The sequence below is a fragment of the Giraffa tippelskirchi genome, chromosome 8, assembly GCF_054371585.1.
Source record: "Giraffa tippelskirchi isolate mGirTip1 chromosome 8, T2T-mGirTip1v1.2.pri, whole genome shotgun sequence".
Taxonomy (NCBI): domain Eukaryota; kingdom Metazoa; phylum Chordata; class Mammalia; order Artiodactyla; family Giraffidae; genus Giraffa; species Giraffa tippelskirchi.
In genome coordinates, this window is record NC_137282.1 from 78,457,604 (window position 1) to 78,481,599 (window position 23,996).

A 23,996-nucleotide genomic window follows, 5' to 3' on the forward strand; every position below is an offset into this window, starting at 1 on the left:
ATACTGTATTCCACTTCCATAACCTGGGCTTTTATGAATTCCCTAAAGTTTGTCTAGACCCCTGGGACTCACCCTCAAAATCAGAGCCACTCTTACCTGTGTTATCACTTCTAACTCTTTGGGATGTTCCTTACACCAGAGCTTCAGCCTTGCCTTCATTTCCACTTCCAGAGCTCGTCTGTCTCCTGAACCTTCGTGAATGGTCTGTGTACAAACTGAGCTGCTCTGGGGCTTTCTCCAGTTCCAGTTTCTCAAGTTGGTTCTATGACCATACATTAGCTTACTGGTTTCTAGAATTGTGTTACGATTGTCTTCTATTCTCTTTGTCTTTGTGGGATTATATCTTTAATTTAAAAAAAATCTTCATCACCATTTTAGTGTGGCTTTATGAGGGAAATCTACCATCTTTAATCAGAAGCCTGCGTGCATGCATGCCCAGTTGCTTCAGTCGTGTCTGACTCTTTGGGACCCCATGGACTGTAGCCCGACAGGCTCCTCTGTCCATGGGATTCTCCAGGAAAGAGTACTGGAATGGGTTGCCATTTCCTTCTCCAATCAGAAACCTAGTATCCTTTAACTCTTACATCAAGTCCTGTTTTTCAAATGACAGCATTAGAGCTCAAAGAGGTTGACTAATGTACCTAGATTGCTGCTAAATGGTGCAACCAAGACATAAGCCCAGGCAACTGGATTCTTAAACATGCTGCCCTATCACCTTGCTTATAAAACCAGGCGCTAGAGATTCTTCTTCATTGAGACAGAATCTCATAGATTATAGGTGTGGGAAACTGTGCCAACAGAGAGGCTGTAACCTGGAAATTGGCAAATTATACTACATTCCATTAATATAATGGCATTGTTATATGACACATGAATTAGAAATGGCTGATGAATAATAGATTATATCAACTGTTTCTCTGAATCACAGGCCTTCCAGGAGAACTTTTTGCACATTTCATTTTAGAACAACTAAGATGACATCATTTCCAGAACAGTTTGATTTGTTCTGCGTGTCTGAGGGGGAAAAAAAAAAGAGTACAGCAAATCTTAGAGTGTGGACATTTTCAGACAATAGTCCTAAAACTGGAGAGAAGCTCATTGTAGCCAAACTGCACTTTGTATGTTGCTACTTCCTGAAATAACCTGGAACTAATGTATCTAAGCAACCTACTTCCTGTTCATTGAGTTGCAAGCCTCCTAAAACCATGGCCACCAGTTTTTTGTTACAAGAGGAAATGGTTCCATTTAAATTCAAAACATTTTTCTTACACAGTCAGGGGGTTCTGAAAGAGGATTTCACTTCTGCCTTGAGTTCATCACTGTGCCCTTTGCCACCTTTTGAGATATCTCTGGGTCCATCCTAATTGATTTTCAGTTTTAGCTGTAGGCTTTCGGTAATTATGTAACATATACCATCTTAAGTGTAAGATTTCTCTAGTACAGTCTTTTGATATTTTATAGATCATACAAACGAAATCTTATTTCATTCTTTGGTGCATTTCAGGATTGAAAAAAAGAAATACTGTTTCTTAAGGCTATGGTTCTTTCTGCTAAACCACCTTCCTCAGATTCTAGAAATCAAGAAGAGTTTACAGTATGCATGTTTGCATCATAAAAACTTCAGATTCGGCATGGTACAAGTTAAAAAAAAAGCTCTTATAGAACTCCACACCACTCATTTTGTACACTCTTCACATGTAATCTGTCCTAGAATCCAAGTTTTGTTGTTGTTGTTTAGTTGCTAAGTTGTATCTGACTCTTTTTTGACACCATGAACTGTAGCCCACCAGGCTTCTCTGTCCATGTGATTTCCCAGGCAAGAATACTAGAGTGGGTTGCCATTTCCTTCCCCAGGGGATCTTCCCGACCCAGGGACCGAACCCATGTCTCCTGCATTGGCAGGCAGATTCTTTACCACAGAGCCACCAGGGAAGCCCAGATCCCAACTATATGTTGTAAACAAAAGGGTGTTCCTTTGGGGGGGGTCTCAGTTTATTTTCTCATCTGTCAAATGGAGATAATATTATTTACCTTGAGACATGTTTGCTGTGAAAATTAAATGGAAAAACAAAAACTGAGGTAAATGAACTATTATGATACAATATTGATCATCCAAAGTCCTAACCTAACGGAAAAGCATCTCCGGTTGGAGGCGGGAAGTACCCTGGTAGTACGCGAAGCTGGAAATCTGGAGGGCGAGTGTCTGTGCAGCCCTGTCTGTAAGGAGCTGGGACACCTCGAGCAGGCTGCTTTCCTTCTGGGAGTGCATCTGTCATCTCCAGAATGTCTCTGACTGTGTGCACACCTGGGGCTGTGCCAGAAAACTGGAGGGGAGGATGGAAGGAGGAAAGCCCGTAGGTCTAGGGACTGTAGGCCGGGATTGTTTTCCTCCCTTGGCATGAGCCTCTCTGTCAGCCTTTCTGATGGTCTGAGACTTGGCCGCTGTGTCCTAAGCCACCCATATAATGGGCACCAGAGGAGATAATGCCCAGGAAATTGAGGAGTACCTATCACTGGGAGCCTAGGTCGTGTGGTATAACCAGAATGAACCAGGAATTTTACTCTCTCTCCAGTAATTGCTGTTAACAGTCTGCAGACAGATTGTTTACATAAAGTTCTTAGGCCCGGCAAAGGAGAGGCCCTGAGGCTTCTCTCTGGATTATTCCTATTTGCATGTCTCCTCTCCCCACCCCCACCCCCACCAGACCCTGGCATGTCTCCACAAGGCTTCTTCTGCACTGTGTGGGAATTAGTGTCCCAATTTGGTGTTAGGAAAGGTGTCCCTCTAGAGAATCTCTAAACTCACCCTCAAGACTCCATTCCTGCCTTGACTTCATAATATAAACCTGGAGTCCACCTGCTGGTCTCTGACATTGTAATAAGAATTCACCAAATTTATCCTTGCTTTATGTATCAAGATTAATTTGTTTTCCCAACGCCTCTTCCTCAATTTGCCTACATCTCCTCATTTCTCAGAACCTTTCTTTTCTTCCTTCTAATCCCAAAAGATACTTGAACTTGTGGGGGAGGGGGCGATTGTGCAGATTTTTAATATAACAGGTTAGATTTAGATATAAACAGTTGCCTTGTAAAAGGGGAATTACCTGGGAGATTACTCTTACTGCTTACTTTATATATTTTCATAAACTGACTTTTATATACTCTGTATGTTTTTTATTACTTGTTAAAATTCAGGGGTTTTTTAAATTGTAATTGCATGGCTTTCCAGTGACTGCTGAGTGGTAAAGGATATCATCTATTTCTTTTTAAAGTACATATATGTTCCTTAGTGTAAATCTTATCTCTTTTAATTAATTTGACTTTTTTCCTCCAGAACCTCAAAGGAAGATACAGTTTCAAATGACAAGGCTCATTTGTTTGGTGTGTCTCCTAAGTTTTGTACATGTAAATTTACCCTCCAGATGTTTTTATAAACACTGTCAACTCTCCTTTTCTTCTCTAATAAGCATAGCTTTTCATAGCATGTTGGGCTTTTCTCAGATGGATGGCTAAGGGGTCTTAGTGTCATCCTTTCTTCTTCACCTCTGGGTATCTGGTAATGTAGATTTACAATTTACAGACATGTGGGCTGATTATGAAGAGATTTCTATGTGTCTTAAGTGCTGCCTGATTCTGGAAAGTATTTAATCAGTACTAAGGAGTGTTTAAAAAAAAATTCAACTGAGTAAATTTGAAGATCTAATTGGCTTTTTTCAGCAGTTCTTTTATCAGGCAGCATCCTGTCTAGAAAGTAGAAAGACCCTCTGTATGAAATGGAAGGTTTTATAGGCAGAAAAGAAGGTCCTTTAGGTATGAAGTCTTGGTGGGGCTTAGCAGAAGCCACAGCACTTTGGGGTTGTCATTTGTTTCTAACAGGAATATGGCACTTGGAATATCCTGTTGACCTGTTATTGTTCAGTCGCTAAGTCATGTTTGACTCTTTGTGACCCCATAGACTGCAATGCCCCAGGCTTGCCTGTCCTTCACTATCTCCCTGAGTCCATTCAAACTCATGTTCCTTCTCAAGAAACAAAATGACCCCAGGGGCCCTTTCCAGTTTCAAACCTTGCCAACAAAGGTCTGTCTAGTCAAGGCTATGGTTTTTCCAGTAGTCATGTATGGATGTGAGAGTTGGACTATAAAGAAAGCTGAGCGCCGAAGAATTGATGCTTTTGAACTGTGGTGTTGGAGAAGAATTGAGAGTCCCTTGGACTGCAAGGAGATCCAGCCAGTCCATCCTAAAGGAGATCAGTCCTGAATATTCATTGAAAGGACTGATGCTGAAGCTGAAACTCCAATACTTTGGCCACCTGATGAGAAGAACTGACTCTTTAGAAAAGACCCTGATGCTGGGAAAGGTTGAAGGCGGGAGGAGAAGGGGACGACAGAGGATGAGATGGTTGGATGGCATCACTGACTCAATGGACATGAGTTTGAGCAAGCTTTGGGAGTTGGTGATGGACAGGGAAGCCTGGCATGCTTCAATGCATGGGGTCACAAAGAGTCAGACATGGCTGAGTGACTGAACTGAACTGGTTTTATCCTGTGTAGTGAGATTCTTGCTGAGGAGGAACTTGTCTTGTCAGCATGAGGTTTTGTGGTTCCAGATTATCTGAAGGGCTGTGCTTTGACCCCATGAACTTTTTTTCTCATGTGACACCTGTACTGCTGCCCCTTGAGCCTTGAGGTTAAGATCTTGGAGGAAATGGCATAAGTGACCATGGGCTGGCCTCTCCCGTCAAGTCTATGCTATCTGCATTTCAGATGCCTGGAACAGAGGAGCCCCACGATGCATGTGGCCCCGAGGAATGCAAGGGGAACTTGGAAAGTCCCAAACAAGGCAGCAGTAAGATGAAGCTCAAGAGTCGCCTGTCAGGTAAGTGGACTCTTTGCCTGCCTGATTGGGAGCTTCTGGCCTCAGGAGTGGGAAGATAAGGTTATCAGCATGAAGAGCTCTTTTTTTCTTTCGTTGTTGTTGTTCAGTCACTAAATCGTGTCCGACTCTTTGCAACCCCATGGACTGGAGCCTACCAGGCTCCTCTGTCCTCCACCATCTCCTGGAGTTTGCTCAAATTCATGTCCATTGAGGCGGTGATGCTATCTAACCATCTTTTTTCCATAAAACTTCCAAATTGTTTTGTTTTTGATGGTGCATGCCCCAGGCATAACTGCCTTCAGCCTGGCTGCCCACATGAGTATTTTCATTTGAGTCATAATGAAGGGAATGTCAACATCTCTGTTTGTCTCTGCTTAAATGTAAATTTCCTGTTGTGTTTGGTTCATTTACTTCAGGTGACCCTTTCTCTGTGGAATATTCCTGATGGCCTATCTTTTGAGCAAACATACCTATTCCCCAAACTTCTGGTCCACCAGAACCTGGGGCAAAGAACTGGGTTTTGTTTTTTTTTTTAAGTATCAAATGTGCATCTCAACTAAATGGAGGGGCCAGTGGGATGTAGTTGTAGCTTTTGTAACAAAGAGATCTGATGTTTCCTGGGCACATCTTCCTAGCAGCTGGCCTAGGCCCTGAGAAAGTCAGAGGCTGTGTGTGGGGACACATTGTGACTTTTGTGACAATATCTGAGGCACTTTCACCTTGACAAGCTTTTTCTACAAAACAGGAAAAAAAATTATATTTTATGGATGCATTGATATAAACGTACAAGCTTGATTCATTATCATCTATTAGTTACTCTTATGTTCATTTTTTTTTCCTCCTGAATTTAAAAGAAATTAAAACATTTTTGTGGGCCCCTAAGATTGGCTTGGGCCCTCAGCACTGTGTCTACTGGTCTGATGGAGAAACCACCCCTTGGCTACCCACCTGTGAAGGACATCCGGTCTAACAGGAAAAGCACGAGTTTGGAAGCTTGGCGGAATCAAGTTTACCCATCAGCTCTTGAGTTACCTTGTGGCCTTGGGCTGGTTATTGAACCTCTGTAAACTTCCTCTCTCACCTAAAACAGGAGAAGATAGTCCCGACTTTAAAAGGTTGAACAGATAAAAACAAAACAAAAGCACACATAAAAGCACCTCGCACAAAGCCTGGTGTGTTGCCATCCCCCCAGTAAGTCAGTTTCATCTTTCTGCTGCCCACATCAGTGGAGGGGTAGGGTGGTGTCTATGACTGCCAACCAAGAGCATCTCCAGCCCACATTGCCTGCCCCTCTATTATTCTCAGGTAAGGTGGCAGATTTAGGATAATATGAAAGCGAAGTCGTTCAGTCGTGTCCAACTCTTTGGGACCCCATGGACTGTAGTCCACTAGACTCCTCCATCCATGGGATTTTCCAGGCAAGAGTACTGGAGTGGGTTGCCATTTCCTTCTCCTGGGGATCTTCCCAACCCAGGGATCGAACCCGGGTCTCCTGAATTGCAGACAGACGCTTTACCGTCTGAGCCACCAGGGAAGCCCATTAGGACGATACACATCCATTTAAAAACAAGAAAACCTGAGTAAAAAAAATGAGTTACTTTGTATTTATAACTCAGAATAATTAGGTAGTGTCATATATGACTGTTAGGGTGTGGGTTTGTGACAAAAAGTGTAATGACCAGAGGCTAATAAGACCAAAGAGAAAGGTCAGGCTGATAGTCCTCACAGGGAGAAAATGACCAGCTCCCCTTCAGCTCTGAGGGTCGACTGAGAGGAATACATTTAAATCCTGTGTGTTTGGGCAGAGGAGGAGGTCTGTAGGTCAGCTGTCTGATCAGCACCTTATAAACAGTTCCCAGGGGAGGCTCACAGAGTTCTAGGGAAATACAGTGACCTTTGAAACCAGTGTAGTCACATTCCTCATTTTATGGATGTGACCAGAGAAATTAAGGGAATTGCAAAGGTCACTCATTCAATCTGCCCTCCAAAGTTCTTCCCACCACCCCTCAGCTTCCTCAGGGTCATGGAGAGAATCCTATTCCCCAGACTGGGAATTTATGGCGGAGGGGATCCTAGCTGATGACCTTTCAGATCCATGATTTTCCACGTTCATACTATTGATTTAAACCATGCAGGACATTCAACTGAGTACTGAATCCAGAACTGGCTATCGTTTGCTACAAATGCATGCCACCTTCTCTTCCTGTATTTTCCCCAGACTCACGAGGCCATAACAAGGAAATACAGTAGAAAGAGCACATGTACGAAGTCAGAAGAGCTGTGTTCAGTTCCCAGCTCTGCCATTACTGGCTATGTGACCTGGAACAGGTGATTTCTCTGGGTCTCAACTTTTTCACTGATAAGATGAGGGTTATAATAATGTACATGTATTGTGCACATCAATGTGAGTGCCTTCTAAGTTGGCCTTGTTGAGAGATCCAGTAGAGAGAATGCATATGGCCCTGCCATTCCAAAATGTGGCTGAGATAGGCCCTCACCACGTGGTAGCTGCCTCTGTCATCACTGTCACGGTTAGTATCGTATTCATCATTGTCATTTTCACATCATTGTTCTCATTGCACTCTCAAGAGGGGAAGGTGCTTGAATGGGTTCAGACAGGAAGATTCTCAAGTTACAGGTCATGACGAAGTATGCACAAAAGTTATGAAGACTGAGGTCTCTCTGAGTTGTGGTGCCTGGGGGAGGCATCCAGAGTTGGGTGGGATGAAGGAGAGCCAGTACACTGGCAGGACTGGGCAGAACACAAGAGGAGGAAAACCAGGGTCTAGACTTGGGACAAAATGCATGGGAAATATTTTGGGCCAGTGGGGAAAAAAATGGGTTAGAGAAGTTTTTGGCAACTGTTTTTCTGCCTCAGCTGTCTGAAAGATAACAATAATCCAGCCACAACCATGATTCAGTCTAGCAGAAAGATTAGGCAGGAGGAGATTTTTGACATGGGAGGTGATGGTGCAGGCAAACTTGGGGGAAACTTAAGTGATATTTATGTACTCCCCAGTTTGGGGACGGATGTGGGTGGAGGACAAATGCTCTCCTCTGAGAATTCGCAGGCTGGAGCGATGAATTCACCAAGCAGGGTAGCGGGAGATAAGACTGGTAAAGTAATTTGGAGACATGTTAAAGAGGCTTAAGGAATTGGTTCTTCATTCAGTGCTTTGAAATATGTTCAGTCTAAAGACATTTGAATACAGGAGATTTTAATGTGATCACTTTCTAATTTCTGGGTCCTGTAAGGTTGGATATTTATTTCATATTTTCATAAGTGAGTCACTCTGGTATTCGCATATCGGTATATTATCTACAGACACTACCGTATGTGGTTTCTCTTCTGTAGATGGCAAGTGCTTCCCTGTCAGCTCAAAAGGAATTTTCTTCTAATAAATCTTGTTCATATGAGTAAGCATGCCAAGATAGATTAATCTGGCCATGAGTTATTAAGTCATGAATTATTAAGGAGGTTCTCTAAAGAGGTTCCAACCATTTCCACCAGGATTTTGGCCTGTCTGGCTCCAAAATGACTGAAGTGATTTCATGGAACATTTTTCCTGATACTCTAACCAGAGTTTTCTTTACTTCATACCTCCTTTTTTGCCAGTAGGGTTCCCTTTTAACTTTGGTATTTTTTGATTTATCCATGTTAATGCCTTAGGTCTGTGATCTTTTTAAATGAAAATTTTTCTTTTGATTGCAAAGGAATTTCAGACATTTGAAAACCTGAAATTTGTATCACAAAGTTAATATGTAGCTTTTGAAAAACCAGGCCTTTAGTGATGTTCATTATAATATAACTGTATCAGCACCATTCTAACTTTTCATCACTGTTAAAAACTCATCAATATATTATTTTTAAAAGAGTACAGGATCATCTTGTTTTATTCCATGAAAAACTTCCTGAGAAATTTTTAGATAAATTAAAATTTTAAGTCATCAACTGAAATATTAAATAGAAGAATTTGATATTTCAAAGAATCTGTATGTATATATAGTTATATACATACATATACATGGATATACACATATATATGGTACATAATGTAAACATTGTAATGTGATTGTAATTGCATTCAATACAATTGATCCATCATTTAAGATTAAAGTCTTTAAACTCTCGTACACTGTTGGTAGGAATGTCAACATAGCCACAATGGAAGACAGTATGGCTGTTTCTCAAAAAACTAAAAATAGAACTACCATATGGCCCACCAGTTCCACTTCTGGGTATATGTATCAAAAAAACCCACTAAATACACTAATTCAAAAAGATACAAGCACCTCAGTGTTCACAACAGCATCACTTACGATTGCAGGATACAGGAGCAGCTTGCATGTTCATCAACAGCTGAATGGATAAGGAAGATGTGGTGTGCTTGTGTGTGCATATATGGAATATTACTCCACCATAAAAAAGGTGTGAGATGATGCTATTTGCAGCAGCATGGAGGGACTTGGAGGGTATTAAGCTAAGTAAAACCAGTCAGACAGACAAAGAAAGTACAGTATGATACCACTTATATGTAGAAACTAAAAAAATACAACAAACCAGTGAATATAGCAAAAAAGAATCAGACTCACAGATATAGAGAACAAACTAGTGATCACCACTGGGGAGAAGGATGAGGGGAGAGGGGGAGCAGGGGATTAAGAGGTACAAGCTATTATGTACAAAATAAACTACATAGTTTTATATGTAGGATATATTGTATAATACAAGAGATATAGCCTATATTTTATAATAACTATGAATGGAGTATAATCTTTAATGATTGTTAAACACTGTATTATACATGTATAATTTATATCATACATAAAAATATAGTTCAGTTAAAAATAAAAATTTTTAGATAAAGTCCCTTAAACTATCCTATTTTAAAATAATATATAATATAAACTTCTGCTTCACTGACTATGCTAAAGCCTTTGACTATGTGGATCACAACAAACTGTGGAGAATTCTCAGAGATGGGAATGCCAGATCAACTTACCTGCCTCCTGAGAAACCTGTGTGCAGGTCAAGAAGCAACAGTTAGAACCAGACACAGAACAACTGACTGGTTCCAAATTGGGAAAGGAGTACATCAAGGCTGTCTATTGTCACCCTGCTTATTTAACTTCTATGCAGAGCACATCATGTGAAATGCCGGGTTGGATGAAGCACAAGCTGGAGCCAAGATTGCCAGAAGAAATATCAACAACCTCAAATATGCAGATGATATCACTCTAATGATAGAAAGTGAAGAGGAACTAAAGAGTCCCTTGTGAGGGTGAAAGAGGAGAGTAGAAAAGCTGTCTTAAAACTCAACATTCAAAAATCAAAGATCATGGCATCCCATCCCATCACTTCGTGGTAACTAGATGGGGAAAAAGTAGAAGCAGTTAACAGATTTTATTTATTCTCTTGGGCTCCAAAATCACTGCTGATGGTGACTGTAGCCATGAAATTGAAAGATACTTGCTCCCTGGAAGGAAAGCTATGACAAATCTAGACAGCGTATTAAAAAGCAAAGACATCACTTTGCTGACAAAGGTCCATCTAGTCAGAGCTATGATTTTTCCAGTAGTCATCCATGGATATGAGAGTTGGACCATAAAGAAGGCTTGAGTGCCAAAGAATTGATGCTTTTGAACTGTTGTGTTGGAGAAGACTCTTGAGAGTCCTTTGGACTGCAAGGAGATCGAACCAGTTAATCCTAAAGGAAATCAACCGAAGGTATTCATTGGAAGGACTGATGCTGAAGCTGAAGCTCCAACACTTTGGCCACCTGATGTGAAGAGCCAACTCACTGGAAAAGACCCTGGTGTTAGGAAAGATTGAAAGCAAAAGGAGAAGAGGGCAGCAGAGGATGAGATGGTTAGATAGTCATGACTCAGCCAGTGACTCAGTGGACATAAATTTGAGCAAACTCCAAGAGATAGTGAGACAGGGAAGCCTGGTGTGTTGCAGTCCACGGGGTCACAAAGAGATGGACACAACTTAGTGACTAAACTACGTATGATAAAGATGTCTTTAAAAATCATTACTGTGATGATTTCTTAAACAAGATGTGACAGTTGCTCAGTCATGTTTGACTCTTTGTGACTCCAGGCCAGAATACTCCAGGCCAGAATACTAAAGTGGGTAGCTGTTCCCTTCTCCGGGGGTATTCCCAATCCACTGATCGAACCGGGGTCTCCTGCATTGCAGGTGGATTCTTTACCAGCTGAGCTACCAAGGAAGCCCCTTAAAAAAGATACAGGTGTGCCAACCATAAAGGGAAAATATGATATGTTGTTCTACATTAAAATTATGAACTTTTGTTTATCAAAAAATACCATTGAAAGAATGAAAGTCACAGACATGGAAAAGATATTTGTATTACATAGATGCCACAAAGGACTCATATCCAAAATATATTAACAGTGAAAAATAAAATTCCTGTAAATGAACAGAGAAAAACCCAATAAAAGAATGAGCAAAGAAAAAAAACGTAAAATTTTCTAGTAGTTCGATTGAAAAAGGAAAAAGGGAAAAAAGAGCAAAAGACTTGAACAGACTCTTTACAACCTTAAAAAAGAAAAACAGTCAATGAATGTTTGAAAAGAAGCTCAGTCTCATTAGTCCTTTGTTGTTCAGTCGCTCAGTCACGTCCAACTCTTTGTGACCCCAAAGACTGCAGCACACCGGGCTTCCCTGTCCATCACCATCTCCCAGAGCTTGCTCAAATTTATGTCCATTGAGTCAGTGATGCCATCCAACCATCTAATCTGTTGTTCCGTTCTCCTGCCTTCAGTCTTTCCCAGCATCAGGGTCTTTTCTAATGAGTTGGCTCTTCACATCAGGTGGCCAAAGTCTTGGAGCTTCAGCTTCAACATCAGTCCTTCTGATGAATATTGAGGACTGATTTCTTTTAGGATTGACTGGTTTCATCTCCTTTAGTTTGATCTCCATTAGTCCTTAGTGAAACGTAAATTAAAAACCACAGTGAAATACCATTATTATCCACTCCAGCAGAGTGGCTAAAATTAGAAAGACTGGGACTAGTTAAGTGTAACAAGTATGTGGAGGAACAAGCCGTAATGCACCCTGGTGATCCCACTTGGTGAAAGGGAATGCATGCCTGAACCCAGCCACTCTCCTTCTGGATAGATCCACCAGATACAACATGCACAGAATGTCCAACAGTATATTCTAGATCAGGGTCAGCAGACTACCCAGACTACCCACACCTGTATTAGTATGGCCCACAGATAGACATGCTTGCTACATTTTTAGTGCATCTAAAAAAAGTGAAAGAATGTGTGCTGAGACCATTTGTGACTCATAAACCCTAAAACATTTACTATCTGGCCTTTACAGAAAAATGTTTTCTGACCCTTTATTCTAAGTCTGAAACTGGAAAACAAATCAAATGTCCATTAACAATAGAATGGATAGATAAATCGTGGTATGTTTATATGATGAAATAGTGTGCAAAAATGGGGTGAACAATCTATTGGCATGCAACAACATGATGGAATTTCACAAATACTGAGAATAAGGAGCCAGATTCAAAACGAACATGTTGTATGTGTTCATTTATATCAAATAGGCAAAAATAATCTGTGATGTTGGACCTCCCAGGTGGCTCAGTGGTGAAGAATCCACCTGCCAAGCAGGAGACGCAGGTTTGATCCCTGGGTCAGAAAGATCCCCTAGAGAAGGAAATGGCAACCCACTCCAGTATTCTCGCCTGGGAAATCCCATAGACAGAGGAGCCTGGTGGGCTATAGTTCATGGGGTAGCCAAGAGTCGCACATGACTTAGCAACTAAACAACAACAATCTCTGATGTTAGAAGTTGGGATAATTGCTACTCTTGGTGAGCAGTGTTTAGGGGCACAAAAGGGGATTTGGAGACCTGGTGATATTCTATGTCTTAGTCTGGATGTTGGTTATTGACAGGTTTATTTTGTGAAATTTCATGGAATGGTATGTACACTTAATGATTTGTGCACTTTTCTATAAGGTATACTTTAAAAGTTTGTTTAATGTCCATTGCTATACATGAAAAAAAGCATCTACCCCAAGCATCTACTACCAATCACAAAGTGATATTCCTCCATCACTAAAAAGCCATCCATTGATAACATTCTCACCATTGTTGATTGCCTTATCAACCACAGCTACATCTTGGTTGGATTAAATATATACATTGCCAAACTGTATATATAGATATACACACACATATATACATTATACGTGTGTGTGTGTGTATATATATATATATATATACACCAAACTGTATACATATATACATTATACATATATATACACACACATATATATATACTGATAACATATACATTATCCAAACTGATCACTTCAAAACCTAGCACTTTCTTCGGAGTCTGGCATTATGGCCTCAACACACACCAAGTTCATGCACAACTTGACGATAGAACATGATGAGCCAGGTGCTTTGAAAGTATTGGCCACCAGGCCATCGGAGCAACCATGAGTGCGGGTGTAAATGCAGCAAGTTTATACCTGTGCATGCTCATAAGATTCTCTTCATTCTATATCTAGTCATGTTTTCCCTCTGTTTTTTCAAGGGGGTGTACACCGTCTAGAGTCTGTTGAAGAATATAATGAGCTGATGGTGCGACATGGTGACCCTCGGGCCAGGATGTTAGAGGTCTCCCGAGATGGCCGGAAGCATTCCCTTCCCCAGCTCCTGGACTCGACGGGCACATCACAGGTAGTACAGCACTGTGGAGCCCCTGACTTTCTTATCCAGTCACAGCTACTTGGCTAGGGGCAGAAGAGCACGTTTCGAACCCTGGGTCTCCAGGTTTTCTGTTATTCTCTCAGAGGCCAGCAGGAGCTTCATGTTCTGAAGACCTGTTTGTGTATGAGGGCCAGAAGTATTTAGGACTAGAGATACAGTGTGGTCAGTAAGGTCTATCCAGGGAGGCTAGAGAGAAGTCAGCTTAATATTTGGAAATAAAAGAGAAGGAAAAAAAAAAATCAATCCCTTGTTGGATCTCAAAATCTCAATTCTCTTCTACTGTGTGTTTTGGAAACCAGAGCTGCTTCCACTGCCAGGAGACAATGGCGCCTCACGGTCTGTGGTGAACCACCGTCTCTTGTTTAGTGGGTGTGTCGTGTGTCCACATAGCCTGGTGGGTAGGTGGGTGTGGACACGTGAGGGAGGGGGGCGGCTGTGGTGTGTGCCTGGATCCTACCTCTTATACAGTAACGGCTCCAACAGCCAAGGTCAGAAGAGACTGCAGAGAGGGGTGAGGGGGGTAGGGATGTTAATATTCCATCCCAACCAGAGCTTGGGATTCTGTAACCCTGCACAGGGGATCCCCTCAACTTCGTCATCCTCAACCCAGTCAACACCTGGTAGACGTCTCATAACCAAGTCAGTCGCAGGCTTGGTCTCTGACCATTAGCCAGAGCACTTGAGAGGAGTCACTGGTATCCAGTCCCCAGGCCTCAGTGACGCAGAGGTGGAAGGGGAGGGAGTAACAGCTGTGAAATCCATAAGTGCATGGAGACTCAGGTATTAGAGTTCTAGAAGACCTAGCTCAGGTCATCTGGTTGGGCCCTTGCTTTGGGTGTCTCACCTTTTTATGGATAGAGCAGCTGAATCCCAAAGAGGTTGAGTATTGAGTTCCAAGCAATACACCAGAATCACTGTGCAGGGAGTTTGGCCTGACCTGAATAAAATTAGGAAGTGCCTGTGTTTCAGAGGCCACTACTGATTAGGGTGTCTTGTGCTGAATCCACCAAGGGCAGCTGGAGTTGGGGCAATGGGAAAAAGCAGAGCAGAAAACTTGCATGAGGCCTGGTTAAAACCCATGTCTGGAGACAAGTGTGTGTCCTGGGCAGAATGATCCAGTTGGATCAACGGGGAGATCAAGAAGCTGTGGGGGAGTCACGTTGTCAAACTGTTTTGGTTAGCATGGAAAATGAGAACAGGTCTACTGTTGTCCTGGCCAAGGATGTCCAGCACTAAGGTGCTGATTTCTTAACTGACTCACGAGGAAACCTGACTGTATTTATACCCGGAAATTATCTATTTCCAAACTCCAGGAGATGGTGAGGGACAGGGAAGCCTGGTGTGCTGCAGCCCACTGGGTTGTGAAGAGTTGAACACGACTTGGTGACTGAACAACAACAAAAAGAGCAGGCTTCTAGAAACCAAGAAACACAAGCTGAAATCTTTAAAATGAAAGATTTTAAAGAAGCTATTTTTTCCTCTTCAAGTGGTTCTTTCTTTTCTGTCCTCTTTTTTCTGCTTTTTTCTTTTTCTCCCAGGATTTGCCTTTCTTTCTTTCCTTCCTTCCTTCCACTTGTGTTGATTAGTTTTTAAGGTTTGTTGTTCTTGTTTAGTTGTTAAGTCACATCCTACTCTTTTGTGACCTCACGGACTGTAGCCCACCAGGTTCCTCTGTCCATGGGATTTCCCAGGCAAGAATATTGAAGTGGTTGCCGTTCCCTACTCCAGGGGATCTTCCTGACCTAGCGATTGAACCCACATCTCCTGCATGGGCAGTGGATTCTTTACCGTTGAGCCACAGGGAAGCCCCTTCCTCTCTCCTCCTCTCTTTCTCTTTCTCTCTCCTACCCTCCCCCCACTAAAAAGTATTGTCTAAGTTAGAGCTATCCAATAAAGCTTTCTGCAGTGATGGAAATGTTTTATGTCTATACAACCCAGTATGGTAGACACATGTGTCTCTTAAGCACATGAAAAGTGGCTAGAGAGACTGAGGAATACATTTTTAATTTTGATATATCTTAATTTAAATATAGATGGCCACAGGTGGCTCATGGCTGCCAAATGGGGTGACAGAAGTCTAAAAGTGCAGTGAGACTCCTGAAACTCTTCAGGAAAATAGTGAAGCATGCTGGCCTCTGATTCCTGAAGGGCAGATGGAATAAGGCGCTGCTGGAGGTTGTTGATCAGAGAAAGAGTTCCCTTGTGAGTCTGCACATGAACCTCTATATTCGAGGGCTATGCCTGGCTATTTCCATAATTGTCGTTGTAGTTCAGTTGCTCAGTTGTGTCCAACTCTTTGTGACCCCACGGACTGCAGCATGCCGGGCTTCCCTGTCCATCACCAACTCCCAGAGTTTGCTCAGACTCATGTCCATCAAGTCAACAATGCCATCCAACCATCTCATCCTCTGTCATCCCCTTCTCCTCCTGCCCTCAGTCTTTCCCAGCAACAGGGTCTTTACAATGAGTAGCCTCTTCACATCAGGTGGCCAAAGTATTTCCATAACAGTTTCAGTAAAGCCAACATGATTTTTTTTTAATGGGTCAGAGGCTGGGAGGCCAACATAGCTGACTGATATTTTGTAAAACTGCAAGATATAATTGTTCTAAGCTGCCAGGATACGAAAATATCATTAGCAGGTCTCATTTCTACCTTTGAATGTAGAATATGCTAATAAAGGATAAAAACTATTTTCTAGTGTCTCTTTTCTCATATTAAACATAAAATGATTTTGTTGTTTATGCTAGAATATCTGTGTCATTTAAGAAACGTGTTATTCTAAAAAGAATAGCAAAGAGCTGGATTGTCGCAGTGCTTTAGCAATAGATTCATTCACTCTCTTGTTTATATTATGAATGGTCTACACTGCTTACACACATGGACTTGGTGGGTGATGGAAAGGGAAAAGAGATCAAGATTTTGAGCTGCTGCGTGCCAGGAAGGAAAAGTGTGGCTTGTGGAAAAGTATTTTATTTTCCAAATGTGAAGGATCAGAGCTGAAGCTGCTGCAGTCTCAGAGGGATTTTTTTATACGGAATAACAGTTGTCTGGGTTTGCGGTTTGGGTTTTATAAGAAACAAAAGCTTGCTGAGTTTTGAGTGAGTGAATTGAGCTTGAAATGATGAGCTCATGATTGTGAACGTGGAGTGGGTGCAGGGGTGACTTCCAACAGAGAACCTGACCAGGGGATGGTCATTCTACATTTCCAAGGCCACTTGCTTTCTGGTCCCTAACTCCACTCCAGAAAGCAAGAAGTAGGATATGTGGAGTAGGCTCGAGGAAGGAGCAGCCTAGGTTATTTATGTGGGGGAAGAAGACATGGCAGTCCATCACAGTGGGGGCCGTTCCTCCAATGTGCTTTATAATAAGCTTTATTTAACCCACTGGACCAGGTAGGGACCACAGGCCAATGGCCATCTAACACAAAAGACAACCGAGGTTTTCCAAATCTGAGTGTATTTTTATGCCATGGACCACAGCAGGATAAGTGAGACGATCTCTGACCTCGTGTGCTGACTTTTAGGAATACCACATTGTGAAGAAGTCCACTCGCTCGCTAAGCACAACTCAGGTGGAATCTCCTTGGAGACTCATTCGGCCGTCAGTCATCTCCATCATTGGGCTGTACAAAGAAAAGGGCAAGGTGAGCTCTGGTGTGTGCATTGTTTTGCTCTCTAGGTAAATGCTAGTATATATATTTTAAATGATTCCTTTTTAGTGTTGTTTTTACATAAAGGAAAAGGTATAAAGAAGAATCAAGTAAGTGGCCTTTGGGTAGATTTGAGTGGATACCCTGGCATCCTTTCCCATGGGCCTGCAGGTGACATCATCAACCCTTTTTGTCCTTATGATTTCAGGAGTCATCACCTGGCAGCTAGGGTACCATCAAGGGTGCAGTAAATGCCCCCACTTGTACCACTACTGAAAGAAAATCAGACCCTGCCACTTCAGGGAATACCCCCTGAATGAATTGAATGGATTTAATGGGATTTCCCTTATCATAAAGGGAATAATAACAGATAATTTGTTATACGAATATCAAAATAGCCATTTTGAGATCCATTTGATACTATACAAAAATAAAAGAATAAAACAAATATGGCATCTGCACAGCTATGAGTTATTAATTGATCCATGTGAAATTGACATCTTTGGAGATCAAAAGATTGTCAAATGTCAGCAATTTCATATGTTTACCTAAAACTTTTCACCCTTTAATATAATGCATAGCTAGCATAATGCAAGTGGATCTGAGGAGGGTCATGGTGAGGGGATCACATGAATTTGCAGCTACTAACTCAACTCTGTGGGCTTCCCTCATGGCTCAGATGGTAGAGAATCTGACTGCAATGCAGGAGACCCAGCTTCGATCCTTGGGTCAGAAAGACCCTCTGGAGAAGGGCATGGCAACCCACTCCAGTATTCTTGCCTGGAGAATCCCATGGACAGAGGAGCCTGGCGGGCTACAGTCCATGGGGTTGCAAAGAGTCGGACACAACTGAGTGACAAACACTTTCACTTTAGCTCAACTCTGAGTTAAATACTACATTGGGGGGATGCCCTCAGTGAAGAAGTGCACTGAAAACCTGGACCCCCATCTTCTCTGCATCCAGGGCCTTGGCTTTAGCATTGCTGGAGGTCGAGACTGCATTCGAGGACAGATGGGGATTTTTGTCAAGACCATTTTCCCAAATGGATCAGCTGCAGAGGATGGAAGACTTAAAGAAGGTAGGAGAGAGCCTCCTGGTGGTCCTCAGGGAGCTCTGATTCTAGGAGAATCTGCCCCCTGGCAAGATGTGAGGCACATGCCTCAGCGGCTACGGCTCCAGGCTGGGTAGTTGGATAGACTTGGGCTGAATCCAGTACTTACTCAGGACCTTGGACAATTCACGTAACCTAAGCTTCACTTTCTTCTGTTGTAAACTTGGGATATGAATACCTACCTTGAAGAATTGGTGTGAGGATTACATGAGACGTTATATGAGAAGTGGCTTGATATCTTTAAATGTCTGTCTTGTCCTCTTGATCTTTAAAATTGCCTTGAAAATTCCTAAGCGTTTACTGTGCATTCTTGCTCAGGGCTGGAGTACATAAACATCTTTCACCAACTCCTTAGCACCTACCATTTTTGACACACCTAAACGTACTAGACAAGCACTTTTGCTCCCAACTTTATTGAGATACAGTTGATAACTGTTTGCATTGAAGGTGTACAGCATGATAATTTTATACACTTACATATTGCAAAATGATTGCCAAACAATGTTAATGAATACCTCCATCACCTCACATATTGACCTAGTGTGTGTGCATGTGGTGAGAACATTTAGCATCTTTCTTAGCAATTGTCAAGTATATAACACAGTCTCGTTAACTATAGGTACCAATCGGTACCCTAGATCCCCAGAACTTGTTTGTGAATCCTGATTTTTTTTTCCTCCTTATTAATATACTTCCTGCATGAAATGATTGAATCATACTATTACTAGTTACCTTCAAAAATGCTGTGACAGTTGAGTTCAGTTGGTCCAATTATGTTGTGTTTAACCAGCTTGTTTCTTTTAAACTGATAAGAATAAATTGGAATCTCCTTTTTTGTAGGCAGAGCAATCCTGGACAGACACAGAAGTCTGTGTCCTAATGATAAGCCATGACCAGGCTTCATATTTTAATGGCAGAATATTTCTTTCTTTCTCAGAGGAAGGGTTAACTCCCAGGTGGTATTTGTGTCTCCCCAACAATGTAAAATTCTAGCGGAGCATTTTTATAATGGACGTGCCATGTGTTCACTTAATTGAAATTCATCCTGCAGTGCTAGTAGAATGGGCCAAAATGGCAGGAAAAAAATCGATAGGAGAGGTTAATAGCACTTGCTTCTCCTAAATACTGTATTTTCGTATGTATTCACTTACAATAAATAGAGGTCATCAGAATGGATTTTCAACCTGTTGAACTGATCTGTTTTTTAAGTAATCTTTAAAGATTTTTAAGAGCATGAGCAATCATTTTAATGTTTCTACCCTTTTCCCAGGTGGAAACAAACCAAAAACCTCACCTAGTTGAGTCTTGGTTATGCCAGGTGATTTTTAAACAGATTATTTTACTTGTTTTGTGACATCTGTAATTGCATTTACAGAAAAGGCACGTAACACATGGGTTTGGTACTGCTTGCCTTTTCAAACCTGTGTACGGGGCTCCTTTAATGGAATACCCCATGCGCTCCTGGGATTGGCTGTCCGTGAGAGGTGAAAATGTGTGTTCATAGGCTGCTTTGTACTTTGTTATAAGGGAGTTCCTCTTCTGTACCATACTGCTGTGTGAGGTTCATCTTGTGCACCTTTGTAGTGTTTTTGATGAACTGTTATTCCAAAAAAATAGACCATGACACAGGAGTCCAAAGCTGGAAACTAGCTTTAAGTCAAGAGAATGTCCAAGCTCTATTACGTTCCCAGCAGACACTATCAGCAACTTGGAAAATGACCTGACTGTGCCTTCTTGGAGTTGAAGATGAGTTAAGGATAGTTTGAGAAAGAGAAGGAGAGCAAAAGAGAGAGAAAGAAATTTGATATTAGTCTACAACAATCTCTTAGATAGAAGTGTATAATAACTTGCCAGCTTACTGACTGAGAACCTTGAACATCATTAAGACCAAGCATCTAGACTAGGGGGCTGCACTTAGATGTGAGGCTGCCATTCCTAAATAATATCTCATGTGTTTCCTTGTCTCTATCATTTAAGCCACTTTTCACACACCATGTCTTTCTGAAAATATAGGCTTGGCTTTGCACATGTTATGGGTGTTTGAGCTTCACCACCAGTGGGTTTAAGTTGTAAAACAAAGACTGTAAGAAAAGGGTAGGAATTCAGTCTTTGTAGTTTGATTTCTAAATGTAGAACATGTATTATCAGACTTGGTAATGGCAAGAGAGTAAGATCTTGATGCTTCCCACAGTTGTTTTAATTAAAGGTGAAAATAGAGAATTACCGCAGAATAACATGCAGTGTCATTTATTGTCCCATTTTGTGCCATTCCTTGGAGCTAAGCTAATGAGAGTAGATTGGAACAATAAAATTCATCTTAAAGAGTTGTAAATCAGGGACTTTATGGTATTTTATTTGATACTGACCAAACAGTTAGATTCCAGTAAACTAAAGCTTGATGTTAATATAATTCTCAAATTTGATCACTAGGGGATGAAATCCTAGATGTAAATGGAATACCAATCAAGGGCTTAACATTTCAAGAAGCCATTCATACCTTTAAGGTAAGGACATTCTTATTGACCTCCTTTATCATAATCTTTGTTTTTCTTTATTTCATTCTGGTTTGGGTTTGGTGGTTTGTTTTTTTTTTCCATCATTTGATAAAAGGACAACCTGAATGTTCTAGCCCTTCTTCCTGTTTTCTCAGCAAATCCGGAGTGGATTGTTTGTCTTAACGGTACGCACCAAGTTACTGAGCCCGAGCCTCACACCCTGCTCCACACCCACACACATGAGCAGATCAAGCTCCCCAAACTTCAGTGCCAGTGGGGGAACCTCAGCGGTGGGCAGTGATGAAGGCAGTTCATCCCTGGGTCGGAAGGCCCCTGGGCCCAAGGACAGAATTGTCATGGAAGTAACCCTCAACAAAGGTGATACCAGCTTGTCCTCATTTCATTGCATTCTCTCAAATCATAATTTGTAATCTGTTCTTAGGTTCACTTTTTTTTTGTTTGTTTGTTTTTAATAAATTTATTTATTTTAGTTGGGGGCTAATTACTTTACAATATTGTAATAGTTTTTGCCATACATTGACATGAATCAGCCATGGGTTTACATGTGTTCCCCTTCCTGGACCCCCCACCCACCTCCCTCCCCATCCCATCCCTCTGGGTCATCCCATTGCCCCGGCCCTGAGCCCTTGTCTCATGCATCGAACATGGAATGGTGTTCTGTTTCACATACGATAATATACATGTTTCAATGCTATTCTCCCAGAACGTCCCACCCTCACCTTCTCCCTCAGAGTCCATAAAATTGTTCCATGCATCTGTGTCTCTTATTCTGACTCGCATATACGGTTATCGTTACCATCTTTCAAATTCCATATATATGCATTAGTATACTGTATTGTTGTTTTTCTTTCTGGCTTACTTCACTCTGTATAATGGGCTCCAGTTTCATCCATCTCACACTTTTTTTTTTTATATCTTTTCCCATGAATTGCTTCTTTGGAACATTCTGCTACCAACAACATATGGCATTCTCTAAATGGACAGTAGGATCAAAAGGAGAGATCTTAGTCATTTCACTAAAGTGAAGAAAAGTTACCAGTAGCACAGTTTTTTAAAGCTCTCTCTGGATGAATCACTGTGTGTCAGAGACTCATGTTAAAAACATCACTGACTAGCTGAGTTCTAGGGCTAATATAACATTTTCAAGAAGAAAGAATATAGTTAAGAATATAGCTAACACCAGTAACTAAAAATCCTGGGTAACACCAAATCTTACTGCTTTTAATCTTTGCCTCCAGTGGTAGAAATATGATGAACAACTGAATAACCTAGAAATCAATGGGAGGCAAAAGAAAGCCTGAAGTTGTATATCCAGAATAGAAAATGTTACTGGGACTCTGCCTGTTTCCAAAAACAGATTCAAGGAGACTCTTGAGACTAAGAAGAGAATGGACCATCAAATAATTCACAGCCCATAGTTAGCCCCTGGTTCTGCCATAGACTCATTTCATTAGAAGAATGTGATTCACATTGACAAAGAAAAGTAAAATTTATATCCTAAGTCTGGTCTGAAAATAAGTGGTTATTGGTCAAAGTATACATTAATGCAGTTTCAAATTATTGATACTCCTTTTCTTTCTTTCTTTTGATTTTGTTTTCTTTCAATGATGCCTCCCACAGAGCCCAGAGTTGGCTTAGGCATCGGTGCCTGCTGCCTGGCCCTAGAAAACAGCCCTCCGGGCATCTACATTCACAGCCTTGCTCCAGGATCAGTGGCCAAGATGGAGAGCAATCTGAGGTTTGTTGTAAACCTGAGAGTTTAGAGTTCTGCTGGGTTTGTGAATATGTGGATACATACATAAAATACCTGCCCTGTTACATTCCCTTGTGAAATTCTAAATGTTTATATTATTTGCGGTCATGTAGCTAGAATTACAATCAAAGGCATCTCCAAAGATGAAAAGATAAATGAAATTTGGTTCAAGAATTCCAGATCTTGGCTTTCCCTACCAGTTCTGTTCTATTTGGACTCAGAAGTTAAGTTTCAGAAACTTGACACAATACAAGTCTATGTAGATACCTATAATTATCCAAATATTTTCTTTCACTTTCATATACATTTATATAGAATTCATATAAGCTGCTGGGAACTATTCAAAATGGTTCAGAATCACTGGATACAAGAGAGTCCTAAGATCATGCCCTTGAACAGGAGGCCTTTATTATTAAGTACAGTCTCCTGAACCTTTCCTGTTGTTTCATTCCTTTTTGAGACGTGATGTCTAGATGCTTACTGTCTGAAATCACTGCATGTCTGATTTCTCAATTCGGCTAGTTGAGTTGTAGCTTGGGTATTCTGTTTATACAAGAGAGGTTTCGGTGTTCTATTATATAGTAATTGCAGTGGGTCTGTGCCCACCTAAACTTCACAAGAATGTACACATATTTCATGAAGCACTCTGTGCAAACAGTATCATCTTTCTCCCCTCTAAGTTTTGAAGTCCTTGAGCAGTTGAGGAATTATCAAAATTACATTTCTTGAGGTTGCCATTTTGAGGCCTTGTTAATAGATTATATTATGTTTTTAGTTAATCATCAGAGTGAATTTCCATATCAAAAAAAATTTAGCAAATCATCCAAAGTACATTAAAGAAAATATACTTTTAGAACCCAAGGAAAAAAATCCTTTAATGACATCCCAAGATGATGTTTCTTTCTTGAATGGTTCCATATGTCTGGAGCCTGCCAAATGACCATTCTTCAAACCCCACATAAAGACTCTTTGTTTTCTCATGCTGAGTTCTCTCCCTATAATTTCAAGTCAAAATGGGCATCTTGTCCCCAATTTCTCATTTGTTCAAATCTGAAACGTTTTTACAAATTATTGGGTAACCTTTGAGCTTCAGATATTTCCTTCTTAAATTATATTACAATAATCATTTCAACATGGTAGGGAAAAAGAAAGTGGTGGTGGTCGAGGGACTATCACTCGATGAGCAAAAGGTAGGCAAACCTGAGTTCAGCAGTGTGTGACATCTGGGTGACCTCTCTGAGCCCCTGGCCTTATCTACATAATAGGAATAATAATACCTAGTCAAAGCATTGTTACATAAATTTCTTTGTATAGTACTTGGCCTG

At 41.2% G+C, this 23,996-nt stretch overlaps 1 protein-coding gene across 1 annotated transcript in view; it reads left to right on the top strand.

The window, feature by feature from the left end:
- Nucleotides 1-23,996, top strand: part of PDZD2 (PDZ domain containing 2) — a 410,014-nt gene that overhangs the window by 350,238 nt on the left and 35,780 nt on the right. Inside the window, exons 8-14 of the mRNA XM_081521413.1 lie at nt 4,765-4,876; nt 13,465-13,610; nt 17,165-17,284; nt 18,255-18,369; nt 20,833-20,906; nt 21,053-21,275; nt 22,539-22,656. Coding sequence (XP_081377539.1) covers nt 4,765-4,876; nt 13,465-13,610; nt 17,165-17,284; nt 18,255-18,369; nt 20,833-20,906; nt 21,053-21,275; nt 22,539-22,656 — 908 coding nt within the window. The remainder of the gene's footprint in view (nt 1-4,764; nt 4,877-13,464; nt 13,611-17,164; nt 17,285-18,254; nt 18,370-20,832; nt 20,907-21,052; nt 21,276-22,538; nt 22,657-23,996) is intronic.